The sequence below is a fragment of the Thalassophryne amazonica genome, chromosome 8 (genome assembly GCF_902500255.1).
Source record: "Thalassophryne amazonica chromosome 8, fThaAma1.1, whole genome shotgun sequence".
In the NCBI taxonomy this organism is placed as follows: domain Eukaryota; kingdom Metazoa; phylum Chordata; class Actinopteri; order Batrachoidiformes; family Batrachoididae; genus Thalassophryne; species Thalassophryne amazonica.
This window is the reverse complement of record NC_047110.1, coordinates 56,312,031-56,328,037: the sequence shown is the minus strand read 5'-3', so window position 1 is coordinate 56,328,037 and position 16,007 is coordinate 56,312,031. Positions and strand designations below refer to the sequence as shown.

The 16,007-nt window shown below is 37.6% G+C and overlaps 1 protein-coding gene across 1 annotated transcript in view; it reads left to right on the top strand.

Moving 5' to 3' along the window:
• The window catches only part of LOC117514906 (filamin-C-like), a 93,163-nt gene that overhangs the window by 12,404 nt on the left and 64,752 nt on the right, over positions 1-16,007 (top strand). Inside the window, 6 exon segments of the mRNA XM_034175477.1 lie at positions 1,287-1,535; positions 5,728-5,825; positions 9,939-10,089; positions 14,742-14,860; positions 14,956-15,033; positions 15,786-15,948. Coding sequence (XP_034031368.1) covers positions 1,287-1,535; positions 5,728-5,825; positions 9,939-10,089; positions 14,742-14,860; positions 14,956-15,033; positions 15,786-15,948 — 858 coding nt within the window.

Here is a 16,007-nt window from a genome sequence, read left to right as displayed (position 1 = left end):
GCTTCCAGGCGCTGTCGTCGGCCTGTTTCGAGCTGAAAACATCCTAATTTAAGGCTTAATTCACCCAGGACATCGTGAGAGAACAGAGAAGATTCAGAAGAGGCCGGCATGAGGAATTTATGCGGACATTCCACTGTTTAAGGACATTTTTTTAATGAAAGACGTACGCGCAAATTCGCCGAGTCGTTTCCGTGACGACTCGGCAAATCTGTGTACGCCGCGACAGGAAAAACACCTCCGTGTTGAAAACCATTTGTAGAATTCAGGCGGCTTTTAATGGCTTTCAACAAGTGAGTAACTGAGAAATTGTTTAACAGCTTGGGCATGTTCCAACTTGCCCGTTAAGGTTTCCAACGGAGGTGTTTTTCCTGCCGCGACCCCCCGCGGTCGGGTCCAGCCCGACATGCGACTCTGCCCGCACGTTCTTTCATTACAAAATGACCGTTAACAATGGAATGTCCGAATAAACTCCTCATGCCGACTTCTTCTGAAAGTTCTCTGTTCTCTGACGACTTACTGCGTCAACAGAGCCTGAAATGTGGAAGTTTTCAACTTGAAATGGCGAGACGCTGCCGCCTCGAAGCGCAGATCGCCGTCAGGCACCGTGGACCGTCCTTAAAGCGACACTACCAGACCAAAATCTCTCATCAGCCGTTAAAATTTTTACCGAAAACCAGCTGAATTTATTGAATGGTGTCCACTCAGTTGTGCCTTACAGTTTTGAAAAAAATTTTATCAAACAAAGCAACAGTCTCTGAGCCATTCCTAAACAATGAAAAAAATCGACGAGCGGGTGGACGACTCCTCACTCAAAGACTGCCCACAGGCGAATGACGTAACCGACAGGCGTGAAAAAACTCTCGCATGCCCACGAGGGTTCAAGCATGTCTGATGTAATCACACGTGATTCAAATCCATATGGTTTTTGAAAAAAATAATAAGGTCGGATACTTTTCTAATAGACCTCGTATATATATAAAATCAAAACCAGTTCTTCACATCCATAGTCAAACATAGTGACATAGTTAACAAACATTGTTGCATTGACACCAAGATGATGATAACAGTATACACCTCCAGTGGTATTGCTAATATTTTTTTCCACAAAAGGATTTCTCAGTGTAAAGCAATTGTCAAAGGTGAGTAAAGCACCCAAAGGCTTGATTGCTATCAATGTATTAATGTGACTACGGCTGTAAAAATGGAATGAAAATGTAATTAAAAGAAGCACGGTCTTGAACATCACATAGAACACATATTTATGATCACTGTTGTTTTTATGACAGATAGCAAAGCCATTGTGGATGGGAACCTGAAGCTGATCCTGGGTCTTATCTGGACTCTCATCCTTCACTATTCCATCTCTATGCCCATGTGGGATGACGAGGATGACGACGAGGCTAAGAAACAAACCCCTAAGCAGCGTCTGTTGGGCTGGATCCAGAACAAAGTGCCCCAGCTGCCCATCACCAACTTCAACCGGGACTGGAGGGACGGCAAAGCTCTGGGAGCGCTTGTCGACAACTGTGCCCCTGGTAAGACATCATTGGGACATGTGCTGACTCAGCTTATGTGCAGGGTTTGCATAAGGGATTAGTGCGGTTTTTCATGGTTGCTCCAGGTCAGGCATATGTCAGCTTTTGTATTTGCCTCCTTTGCACCTCATCTTGATGCGTTATTGTATATCCTTCACACACACACACACACACACACATAGGAGTAGATGTCCGCCGGTGTAATCTGTCACGGTAGAGCAGGTAGCGTCACAGGGTAGAAGGCTGGAGGACGTCTCTGCCAGCTGTCCCACAGTGACTGAAGCCTTCACATTCACTGTTTCGGAGCCTGAAGCCCCATGTCTGGCCTTAGTGTTTATAGCGTTGCTGCTACACAACACCCCAAATTTGGTCACCATTCCTTCTGTCTTCTGTCAAGGGGAATGTTTGGCTCCACATCAAAATACAGAGTGATGTGTCACGGGGAGGTGGGTAAGCCATAGATCCGTGGATCGCAAGCCCATCATTTGAGCTGCTGCCAGCTCGAAGTTGGACGTCCAACACTCAACATTTGAGTCGTCTTTGCTTCGCCAATGGTGGAGGAGTGCAGAACGTCGTGTTTAACTGTGTTTATACAAGCCATTGATCTGAGGAGATGCATCGTTCAAACACTGTAATGCAACACTGACCATACAAGGTGCTGCTGCTGCCTTTCAAAATACAGAAAGACACTGTGGGAGCTCTGCTGTGAGCCCGACCTTAAATTATTTATGACTTAAAAAAATATACCATTGCACATTTTGTTTATTTATCTTACTCTTGGAATTGCAGTAATGTTAGGTTTTGAGAGGCATGGGGTTATGGTTGGAGTTTGAGGAACATTTTTTTGCTGAGATTACAGTAAATGCTGAATTTAGTATTCACACTGACTGGGTTAGATTTCAGGTTTATACCAATGATGAAATATTTCACTTATAATAATGGCAGAAATCAACCCAAGTGATCCACTTTCTTCAGAAAATAATTCAGTATTTATTGAAAAACAGGATAAAAAAAATTGTTAAATAAAATAATTAATTGTGTCAAAAGGTTCAAACCACCAAATAAACCAATTGCATCCTATAATGGTTCCATTTCAAAATGCTCTGAACTCACAAACAAAATGAGAATTCTTTGAGTCAGTTTGATTCAGTCCTTGATTCTGTTTCAAGAAAAGAATAAATTAAACATTGCTGTCCTTTCAGAACATGATTCGCTATTTTGAAATGCTTGAAAAACTGAACAAAACAAGTGCTTCAGAAAAAGATTTTTTTTTTTTTGTTTCCAAATGTGAAATGCTAAAATGAAATAATTGTTTCAGTAAATAATTCATTGTTTCGAAGTGCTCCAAACACTGAATTCAACATTTTGTTTCTTTCGGTGTTTCATAGGGCTTGAAAGTGCTTGAAACACTGGAATGGTGATGTCAAGCACACAGTGACAATGTCTTGATTCACAAAATCAATAGCTGTTTCCAAACACAAAAAAACTAAATAAAACAATTGCTTCAGGGAATGATTCAATGTTATGAAGCATTTAAAACATGAACCAAGTGTGTGAGACAATGATTTTCTGTTTTAAAAGACGACATGGGTCAGGAATTGATTTTGAATGAATTATTGTAATTTAAATATCATTTGGTGTTTCAACATTTAGTGTGAAGACATAGAGAGATTTAGTGTGAAGACATAGAGAGATTTAGTGTGAAGACAGAGACATTTAGTGTGAAGACAGAAACATTTAGTGTGAAGACAGAGATATTTAATGTGAAGACATAGAGATATTTAATGTGAAGACATAGAGACATTTAGTGTGAAGACAGAGACATTTAGTGTGAAGACATAGAGACATTTAGTGTGAAGACATAGAAACATTTAGTGTGAAGACATAGTGATATTTAGTGTGAAGACATAGAGACATTTAGTGTGAAGACATAGAGACATTTAGTGTGAAGACATAGCGATATTTAGTGTGAAGACATAGAGACATTTAGTGTGAAGACACAGAGATATTTAGTGTGAAGACATAGAGACATTTAGTGTGAAGACATAGAGACAGTTAGTGTGAAGACATAGAGATATTTAGTGTGAAGACATAGAGACATTTAGTGTGAAGACATAGAGATATTTAGTGTGAAGACAGAGACATTTAGTGTGAAGACAGAAACATTTAGTGTGAAGACACAGATATTTAATGTGAAGACATAGAGACATTTAGTGTGAAGACATAGAAACATTTAGTGTGAAGACATAGAGATATTTAGTGTGAAGACAGAGATATTTAGTGTGAAGACAGAGATATTTAGTGTGAAGACAGAGATATTTAGTGTGAAGACATAGAGATATTTAGTGTGAAGACATAGAAACATTTAGTGTGAAGACATAGAAACATTTAGTGTGAAGACATAGAGATATTTAGTGTGAAGACATAGAGACATTTAGTGTGAAGACATAGAGATATTTAGTGTGAAGACATAGAGACATTTAGTGTGAAGACATAGAGATATTTAGTGTGAAGACATAGAAACATTTAGTGTGAAAACATAGATATTTAATGTGAAGACATAGAGACATTTAGTGTGAAGACATAGAAACATTTAGTGTGAAGACATAGCGATATTTAGTGTGAAGACATAGAGACATTTAGTGTGAAGACATAGAGATATTTAGTGTGAAGACAGAAACATTTAGTGTGAAGACAGAGATATTTAGTGTGAAGACATAGAGACATTTAATGTGAAGACATAGAGATATTTAGTGTGAAGACAGAAACATTTAGTGTGAAGACATAGAAACATTTAGTGTGAAGACATAGAGATATTTAGTGTGAAGACAGAAACATTTAATGTGAAGACATAGAGATATTTAATGTGAAGACACAGAGACATTTAGTGTGAAGACATAGAGATATTTAGTGTGAAGACATAGAGACATTTAGTGTGAAGACATAGAGATATTTAGTGTGAAGACAGAAACATTTAATGTGAAGACATAGAGATATTTAATGTGAAGACACAGAGACATTTAGTGTGAAGACATAGAAACATTTAGTGTGAAGACATAGAGATATTTAGTGTGAAGACATAGAGACATTTAGTGTGAAGACATAGAGACATTTGGTGTGAAGACATAGAGATATTTAGTGTGAAGACATAGAGACATTTAGTGTGAAGACAGAGATATTTAGTGTGAAGACAGAAACATTTAATGTGAAGACATAGAGATATTTAATGTGAAGACACAGAGACATTTAGTGTGAAGACATAGAAACATTTAGTGTGAAGACATAGAGATATTTAGTGTGAAGACATAGAAACATTTAGTGTGAAGACATAGAGATATTTAGTGTGAAGACATAGAGACATTTAGTGTGAAGACATAGAGACATTTAGTGTGAAGTGGGAATTCCTTGGTTAAGCAAATGATTCCCTGTTTTAAACAACACAGAAAACAAAATTAAATAACTGGTTTATCAATATACATCATTACAAGTCAATCAAACAACTAAATGAAACAAATGATTCAGAAAAAAAAATCAAAAACCTGAAACACTCAATGAACAATGAACCAGTTAATTCAGGAAAAGATTTAGTGTTTCAAAGTAAGGAAATGGCACAATCTATGAGGTAATACACTCCCCCCCAACACACACACACACACACACACACTCAGTCCCAAAATAGATTTCCTGCCACCGCCCCTGCTTCAAGGCCTCCAAAATTACTTTTAGAAATTACAGTTCATGTCTTCTGTGCTACTGCACATTGCTCCACTGTTGACAGATGCAAACTGTCTTTAAATCACTATTTATACTGAATTACTGTGTCTGTATTAATTGGATAATGGTATTCTGTGGTGTTCCTGAGCCTTATGAGCGAATGGCCCACTTCATTTCCAACAGTAATCCAATTTAGGCATTAGCAGCAGCATGGTGGAGTCTAGCTTTAGCTCCATTGAAAGTGCCAGACTGTCTGTTGAGGTTTCTTTTAAACACTCGTGCATTTGCTGAGCCAGACCTTATTTGTCACACATCCCGAGTTCACTGAAGCGACGCGCGTGGGTATGGTCATGCGACGATGTAGTTGCAGGTGTTGTGCAGATAGCGGTGACAGCCAGCGTTGCCTTATCACAGCACGACACTGTAGCCGCACGTCTGAGTGCACAGCGGTCTAATCGCCTTGTTTACATTGTGTTAGGTCTGTGCCCTGATTGGGCGGAGTGGGACCCAAGCCAGCCTGTGGAGAATGCCAGGGAAGCCATGCAACAGGCTGACGACTGGCTGGGCGTTCCTCAGGTAAGGTGCATGGTAGTGCATCCCCACAAACGTTTCTTGGTTTGCCAGCTGGTTCACATATGAGTGGATACACTCAAAAATGGCTCATTGGATGAACTCAATTCAGTTATGTGCAGGATTTCCATCTAATAAATATATGTAGTCCCAATTAAATTTAAATTACGTTGTCTTGCATGGATGTGCTTTATTTGAGTTGGGGCTACATATATTTATTAGATGGAAATCATGCCCATAATTGAATTGAGTTCATCCAATAAGTTATTTGTTTGAGTGATACACTCGAAAAACTGATTCATTGGATTGGATTCCATCGAATAAATATAGGTAGTCCCAACTAAATTAAATTACATTATCTTGCATAGATGTGCTTTATTTGAGGTGGGGCTACCTATATTTATTAGATGGAAATCCTGCACATAATTGAATTGAGTTCATCCAATGAGCCATTTTTTGAGTGCATGGGTGGGTAATTGTCAAACACTGGAAATCATCACAGTTCATGCACGCAAACTAGCATCCAGAAGTATTTAGCATCTCCTCACTACATGCACATGCACAAACACTGTGAGGCATCACAGCCATAAAAATGGGCAAGATTCATTTTGCAGAGTACTACACTCAAAAAATGGCTCATTGGATCAATCAATTATGGGCAGGATTTCTAATAAATGTATGTAGTCCCAACTAAATGAAATTAAGTTATCTTGCATGGATATGCTTTATTTGAGTTGGGGCTACATATATTTATTAGATGGAAATCTTGCTCATAACCGAATTGAGTCTAGTGTTTATCTGGGGAGCTTGTGCTGCAGGAAGTCGTGAAATATTTATGATCAAACTCACTTGCAACATTTCTGTTGACTTTATTTTGGCTCTCAGGAAGTGTTGGAGTTTTATTTGGTAGATTTGTCAGTTTGGGGAGGTGAGAGTTTTCTTCACGCCTTCAGAGTCAGGCGCTGAAACCGAGGTGGGAATGAACAATGTGAACAGACCACGAGTGCAGTATCTCTGGTCCCAGCTGGAAGATTGCAAGTCTGAATTTTGTAAAGTTCACCATGCTGGTTGTTTACTTGTTTTGTCTTTCAGACGCTCAGTATCCTCCAAGAGGCTTAGCGTTGGTGAGATAGCCAGTGGGTGTACGTCATGCCTCTGCAGGCCAGGGGACTGGATTCTAGTATGCTAGTGTTAAAGAAGATACTGGGTGGGGGGTGGGTGGGGGGTGCTGGCTCGGAATGCTGGCTTGTTAAGTGCAACAATCCTTAACCCTGCTGTCTCTGGGTTAAATATAACCGGCTTTACACTGTTATTTGACAGACAGGAAAACGAGTGCTTGAAATGCAAGAGGAGTCAGAGGTGGAGGGACTAAATAAGATTAATCCTTCTTCAATCCCTCTTCACTGTGTTTAATCAGGGAAAGCTGGATGTAAAGAGCTTTTTTTCATGTTACAAATTACAATGTGTTTAGTTTTAACAATCCAGTTCCTTTTCAGGTTAATCCGGTAAACTCAAGTGTAAATGTATTCTTAAATTGCTTACATACAGCCGTGGCCTTTGGTGGTCAGACCTCGGCTGTTGACATGAAAAAAACTCACAATCTTTTTTTAAGATACAAAATGTCCAAATCAGTGTTGCCAAAGTAAATTTGCAAAATTACTTTATTGGTTAGTTTATACAGTTACATTCTACAGTTACTTTATACAGTTACTTCATTAGCATCTGTGGACAACTTGTCAGCAGCTGATGAATGTAACTAATAAAGTAACTAGTAATCTAACTTGGTTATTTTTAAGATTGAGTACTCAGAAAAGTAAGTATTAGTTAGATTACTAGTTACCTTATTAGTTACATTACTTATTAGTTGCAAGTCGCCTGCAGCTCCTAAGAAAGTAACTGCATAAAGCTGCCAATGATGTAAAGGTATAAAGTAACTATATAAAGTAAGTAAAAAAGTCAATAATAAAGTAACATTTCAAAGTAACTGTGGTAACACTGGTCCAAACCACACGAGGAGAGAGGCAAAGAGAGAAAGGAAAAATGTCTGCTTTGGCTATTTACATTGAAAAAAATCCTTCCCAGGGGGTTGTGTGGACTTGTGACCATGTTATTCGGGTTATAGAATGTAACTACTGTTAAACCATCAGAAATTAGTGGTTCATGTCTCTGCTATTGTACATTTCTGTGTGCAAACCATCTCTGTCTCACTGAACCTGTTCAATCCCCACTCGGCTTAATCAATTCCTTCATTCTCTTTTACTTTTGCTGTTAAATTTAAACAAAATCCCTTAAGCAGGGTTGGGTAGAAGTATGAAAATTCAGTAAGGTAAGTCTTCTATAATATATTCCAATTCTAAGGAGAACGTTACTAGTGTATACTAAGGTATATCTAAATATCTTAAAAAGGAAGAGTAGAATAGAAGAGTAAAATAGAGTAGAGTAGAGCCTGGTCTTGAGAACCAGGGATGGTAGGTTGAAAACCTTTTTTATTCCATGGGAACTCTCCCTACCCACCCAAGCGACTCAAGAAATTGGAATTGTCATATTATTATCTCATAGGAAATATAATAAACCTGCTAGCTTATTATAGGAACACAAATTACAAAATATATATGCTATCAAATAGAAACCTAAAACTAGGTATTATATGTTGATATCTATTATAGAACCCCTAAATTGAAGAATATTAAAAAAATCTACATCATGTAAAAAATGTAAATAATGAAAATAAGCTAACTAAGTAGGAAGAAGAGCTACCATAAATTAGCCGTTAATAAGCCAACCGTACCTAGCTAGCTAACAAGATAAACAAAACCGGTAACTAGGTATAAAGTATAATAGCATAGTAAAATCCTACAATAACATTATAAACAAATAAATTTAACAGCAAATGTAGACAAAAGTGTGTATTACTGTAGGTTTTCAAACAGAAAAGAACCAACTATAATGTTAGCTACGATAAACGGTGCTACAGCCAGCTAGATAAGCTAACGTTAGCTGTTAGGTAAAACTAATAATACCCCGCTCCTCCAATATTTATCACAAATATATTAACATTAAAAAAACAAGAAAAAGTCAAAGCGTGCCGAAATGCATATGGAGAAAAGACACAAGTACCTATGTGAAAGGATATAAAGGTGGTATCGCCTCTGGCTAAAGAGAGGCTTATGGCTGCAGCAACAAGTAGGCCAGGTAGCCTATAACTAGTTAAACGGAGAGGGAAAAATTCCAGGTAAGCTAACAAACATTATAGCTAATGTAGACAGTAGTAGGACTAGTTAACACATAGTAGGAAAGTAATAGTAAGGAGGGAAAATAAATAAATAAAATAATAATATAGCTAAGATAATAATATGTTTTGGGTTGTATCTAAAGTATATCCTAATTGTAAAGTTATGGCTAGCTGATATAGGCTGAAAAAAATTCCATCTTTTACATGCTTTTTAATGGGAACCCCAAACATAGATATTACTGTATCTCTTGATATTTGTTAAAAAATCTTTAAAAAAGAAGAACCAATTTGTTATACAGAAACCCTTGTTTAACTAATCTACTAGTAAGTTTATGGTGTCTAATGGAAAAACTTTGGTAATTATCACAGATTTGACCCATTCTGACTAACGGGGAGGTGTAAACACCGTATGTAGGTATGTTACTACTCATATAAGGAAAAATGACTCTGACTCTGTTATGACTCTGTTATTTACATTTTGAAATGTTAAATACTGAAAAAGGAGAAAATAATGGTTAACTTCTCTGACTTATTATTCTGTGTGCAAAAATGGTATCATTATCCATTTAGCAGGTGGCCGGCACATCTACAAAGCTGCATTTCAGATTTTTTGGGTGTATCAAAGTTCACCAGATTTTAATCAGTTTGTCATCATTATATGTGCTCTGTTAGTTTGGAGAGTTACAAGACTTTATTATTGTTTTTAAGTTATCATATTAACACAATGGAGTAGATGGACTCATTCAAGTGTCTACCTTTTCAGTCATTGCATGTTACAGGCTCTTTGTCAAGGCTTTTCAAAAAATGAGGAATATGTTTTGGATAAAATCCAACTATGTGGCCACACAGACTCGTGGGTGACATCTTTTTTGCTGTCTGCGCTGTAGGTGATTGCCCCCGAAGAGATTGTGGATCCAGATGTGGATGAGCATTCGGTGATGACCTATCTGTCTCAGTTCCCCAAAGCAAAGCTGAAGCCCGGAGCTCCTCTGAGACCTAAACACCTTTTTCCAAACAAGGCCAAAGCTTATGGACCTGGTGGGTATCTGAAAAGACGGAGTCCAACATGCAAAACCTCACAACTATTCATATGAAAAGTGTGAATCTGTTGTGAATATACTTCAGCTGTAATACATACAGTGCATCCAGAAAGTATTCACAGCATTTAATTTTTTTTCCACATTTTGTTATGTTACAGCCTTATTCCATAATGGAGTAAATTCATTTTTTCCCATCAAAATTCTACTCACAACACCCCATAATGACAACATGAGGAAAGTTTGTTTGAAATTTTTGCAAAAAATATAAAAAATAAAAAACTAAAGGCCCTGTCACACCTTCACAATTTAGCCTGCGTATGCTGACTGTATTAAAAACGCTGGCATACATGGGCGTACGTCTAATAAATTAATGCAGCTGTCACACCCTGACGATTAGCCAGCATAAGTCAACAGCCTCGTTTCCACTGAGTGGTTTGGGTCGGTACTGTACGGTGTGGTGCAGTGTGGTGCCGAGTAATTTAACATTATTTTCACTCATCTTCAACTGCTTTTCCAGTTAAGGGTGGCAGGGGGCTGGAGCCTATCCTAGCAGCCACAGAGCTCGAGGCGGAGCACACCATGAAAAGGACGCCAGTCTACTGCAGGGCCACATACAGACAAACAAACACATTCACAAGGATTCACATTCACATTCCAAGGATCCTCTGAAGAGACCTAGCACTAAACACATCCAGTTGTTGTCATTGGTCAGTGCTTAACATCCAAGTCTCACAACCACAAGCTTGATCTCAAAAGCCAATGACCCAGAAACATAAATATCACTGCTGAGACAAGTGAATTTCTCTACAAGTTCAATACTTTTGCTGCATACAGATAAACATCTGTTGGCTAAGTCCAGGAAGTCATTAAAAGTCTGATTCTTAGCCTTAATCAAGGACAATCACAAACTCAGCCAGTCTGACTCCTCACTCAGCTTCTCAAGTGCTGCAATCAGGTCATCCATTGATCCTGCAAAGATCACAGCATCGTCCCCAAGGTCAAGGTCAGATAACCTTTCCTTGACAACAAAAAGCACCTCGGTTGCTAGTTTCCATAATCCTACCAAATGCGTAGTCTATCAAAATGTTGAATAGAATAGAAGCCTGATCATGAATGGGGAGAAGTCTGAAAGTCTGAAGATGGCTACGATGTCCAGTAACCTGTTCAGGATCCAACAAACTGTCATAATGTCCCACAGAGCAGCCCAGCCACCTGACTCAAACACTTTGCAAAAATCAGCATTAGCTGCAAAGACGCACTGCCGGTATTTGCGCTTGCATTCAGTGAGTACTCACAGAGCTTGGATGCAGTTAATAGTTGGCTCCTTGGGCATGAAGCCTGACTGCTCCTATTACTGAGTTGTAAATAACTGGGAGTGGATGGTGTTCAGACCAGTACTTGAAAGTATCTACCCTACCTAATATAATAATATTATTGTAATACCCCTATGGTTGTTGCAATCCATGCAATCACCCTTTCCTTTCCAGAGATGGGCATCAATCTTTTCTTCCAGTCAGTAAGGGTAATGGTGATTGTGAAAAGAAGGGTGATTTCAGTGCAACCACTATTAAGTGCAATGATGGTGGTGAAAAGAAGTCATATACTGTTTATTTATAATCTTGCACCAATAGCAAAAGGTGTCATTATCAATCAAGAACATGTAGAGTAGCTAATGACTCAACATTCCTTCATGAGTTCAAATTCAAGTTACTTTATTGGTAAGCAGAGGAAGATTTTGTTTGCAGTAGAGTCCTCATACATACATTTAGGAAAAACCTAGAGGCACATGTCACATATCAATCAAACTCGACAAGGACAAAGGGGAATAAAAATGACAAATTTAAAAGTAAAATAAAAAATAGAGCAAAAAAAAAAATGTTCTTACAGGACCAGGTCCTACTAAAATACAATCAGTAAATCTGAAGCACAGTATAATGATTGGTAAATCAGCAATAAGCAATAAGTACTACCTGTGCACTAAATAAATAAATCAAAATTATTACTTATTCCTTAATGTAATAGCTGCAGGAACTGTTTTTGTATCAATCTGTTGTAGTTCTAGTTCTATGAAAAGACTATTATACTACAGATTTTGTGTTGCTTTGTTTGGCCTTAGTTTCAACACTTAAATAATATAACTTAATTTTAAAAGACAAGAATGGTAACATATCATATACTGTGTACTAGTCACTCTGTCAACACCTTTCCAACCTTTCCTGGAAACCGTTGCTTTCATGTCATACTGATGTACTGCTGAAATCAATTTGACAATACCTAAAGCTTTCTTTTGAGTGGTAATGTATTGTACAATCTATCTGTAAATTTGTTTGTTTTGTTGTAAATCGCCATCAATCACAGTGTTGCCATTGAAATATCAGTGAAAATAATTTACAATGCATTCTAATCCAATTACATTTTTTCCACGAATCTGATTGGTTAATCGTGTGAGATTTCAGACCAGAAAATATCACGTGGATGGTAGCAAAATATTAAAACTGTTTCACATTTGATGTGTTACTCCGCCACCTGACCGCATTGCTGCACAGGTGTCGACAATGATGCTGTCCACCCGAGACTGACGGAAAATAGTGTCATCCCGAAATGTGTGGATTTAATGGATTTAACTGGATTGATTGATGGATTTACCGTGGATTTAACTCATTGCAACTGATGAGATGGAGAAATCCGTGTGTCTGCTCACAGAATTTCCAGTTTGGCATGAAGACGCTTTTGCGATGGTCAGCCGACCACACCCTTTCACAACGATTCACCAGCTGAATTACTTACAGAAAAATAAACCACGTAAACGATGGAATTTGATTAGAATTGGAATAACGCTGCACATATCTATTTTAAACCTCAATTTGTAACTGTAAAATCCAGCATGAATGTCTGCAAATCATCAGACACAACAGGGTTATTCCCTAATTCTGCTGTATTGTAATCATGCTGGGACATTAAGGAAAGCAGAAAAATTACATGAATTCAGTATTTTTATCAGTGGTGTCAAAAGTACACACATTTGTTACTTAAGTAGAAGTATAGATACTGCAGTTTAAAAACACTCTGGTAAAAGTTGAAGTATCAACTTGACCTCTTTACTCAAGTAAAAGTGAAAAAGTATGTGCTCCAAAACCTACTTAAAGTAAAAAGTATAAAGTAACCTTTAAAAAAAAAAAAAGGTAGATGCCACTATATGAATTGAAAGCTTAATTTAAAAACTGATTCGTTCTACATGTGGCCCAAGACCCCAAACCCCAAATTACCCCCCAACACCACCTGCACGAAAATGTTTCAATTCTAGAAGCTCTGAAATGCAATCTGGGACTATTCCAGACAATAAACTGCAGTGAGTGCAGCATCCATTTAATGAAGGAAAACAACAACAAAAAAAACCCACAACTTTCCTTGTTCAAATTCATTCCAGTAGTATTCTGCTCTTACTAGGATGTAGCAGTTTTCTAGTTTGGCAGATAGTTCTGGAGGAAATCACTGAAGAAATTAACAAATTGAAAATATGGTTTGACCAAAACAAACTGTCATTAAATAAGACAGGGATGAAGTGGAGGGGTAAGAGTCACTAGGTGTTCACAGGAAACACATGTATGTATGTATGTATGTATGTATGTATTTATTTATGTATGTTCATTGTTAGTTGCTTTTATATTTTCTGTTGTGTTTCTATTCAGGTTCTTTTTGCCTCTTTCTCTAAAACTGTATATAATAATCATTACATTATTAATATATAAACAAAAATAAATTTAAGAAATATTACAAGTTGAAAACAAATGCACCCGAACGTGATGACAGCTGCAATTGCTTAATGCTAACTTTTAACATTGAAAATGCCATAGACATGCTAACGCGTCGCTCCCGTTTTTAAGTTATAAAATACATCTATCAACTGTTTCAGAAGACCATAACAGGTCGGTTTAACATAGAATAGGTAAATAATACTCACAGAAGTATGCTCTTTAGGGTTTTAGCGGGGGAAATTAAGCGAAAGAAAGAAAGAATAAACGAAGCAATTGGTCGAAGCATTGCCTCAATCTGCGAACCACTGCTTCGATTGGTTCACAGTTCAAAGCAAAGCCGCGCTGCAGAAAAGTTGATTACAGGCGCACATGACGTGAATATATATATATATATATATATATATATATATATATATATATATATATATATATATATATATATATATATATATATATATATATAAACTGAAGCCAAGAGTAACGAGGCTGTTTGTTTTAAAAATGTAAGGAATAGAAAGTACAGATACTTGTGTGAAAATGTAATGAGTAGAAGTCAGAAGTAGGCAGAAAAATAAGTAATGGAGTAAAGTATAGATACCTAAAAAGTGTACTTAAGTACAGTAACGAAGTATTTGTACTTTGTTACTTGACACCTCTGATTTTTATTGAGTTATTGTTGGAGATTAGTTTCAAGTTTATTTCCAGCTTGATTACATTGCAGCTAGAATTCTGAATATTGTGCTCAACCATTAAAATAGGTGGTATGATACTTAATTTTCTTAAAGAACAAGCTTTTTATGCTCAGAATTGTCTGTGTCCCATTACTAAGTCTCTATATTGTTCAAAACTTTGTGTTGTTAATCGTCCCACACTGTCGTCTTTGTTTAAATCTCAGGTATTGAGCCTCATGGCAACAAGGTTTTGCAGCCGGCTGTGTTCACTGTGGAGACTTTAGAGGCAGGAAGTGGTGAAGTCTTAGTCTATGTGGAAGATCCTGAGGGACACAAAGAGGAGGCAAGTTACACCTGATACACCCTGCTGGATAATACTAGTTTCAGTGTGCAAAATCTGCTAACTCATCCAAGTCATTCTTTATTTTTATTTTATAGGCTAAAGTTAAGCCCAACAATGACAAAAAAAGAACCTATACTGTCACCTACGTTCCAAAAGTTGAAGGTGCCCACAAGGTAAGAGACAGAAATGATAGCAATAATTATAATAATAATGACAAAGTAGGTCCATCATTTAAAGTTCTGCAGCCTGCAGTCTTCTTTTTCATGTCAGGAATGGCGAGTTGTTACAAAGCCTGAAACTGTACGACATGTGATAGCACATAAAGCTCAGCAATTTCTGAGAGATAAGACGGCACAGTCATTCATAGATTAATAAGAAAACCTAAAAAAAAAAAAATTGATATTGTGTTTACACATAGCCTACTAAAATGATGCAAAACTGTACCCCAAATGACTGTAGTGTACTTTGAAAGGTTGTCATTATAAATTCAAAGCATGAGGCTAAAAACAAGAAATCATAGCACTATTCGTGATTACACTACAAAGAACGAGTGTAACTTTAAACCAACACAATCTCACGCCATTTCGTGATGGCATCACGTAAAGTAAATGAATCTATGGTTTGTGATGCTGTCATGAAATGCCCACATTTTCGTGACAAGAGCATGAAATGCAGGGTGATGCAGGGGGGGGTCAGTGGGGGTTATGGTTCAGGTTAGGGGAAGGCAGGAGAGGGTTAGATTACGGTTAGGGTTAGGGGAAGGGGTAGGGTTAGAAACAGTAAAATAAAAAAACGCGTCACGAAAATATGATGTATTTTGTGACAGGAGCACAGAAAACAAGCTTCCATCAGTCAGAGCAGAAAGAATTTAACTTTATATTTTTTTCAAAGATGTACCAAATTTGTCTGCTTCCATCTCCCTTAGGTGAAGGTGCTATTTGCAGGACAAGATATTGACAAGAGCCCCTATACAGTGAATGTGGTGAAGGCTATGGGCGACCCCAGTAAGGTCCATGCTCGAGGGCCTGGTTTGGAGCCTACGGGCAACGTGGCTAACAAACCAACCTACTTTGACATTTACACTGCTGGTAAGTGTGGAAAACACAGCCACCAGAAAGTTTTACGTTCTCATACGGTGAGTAATTAG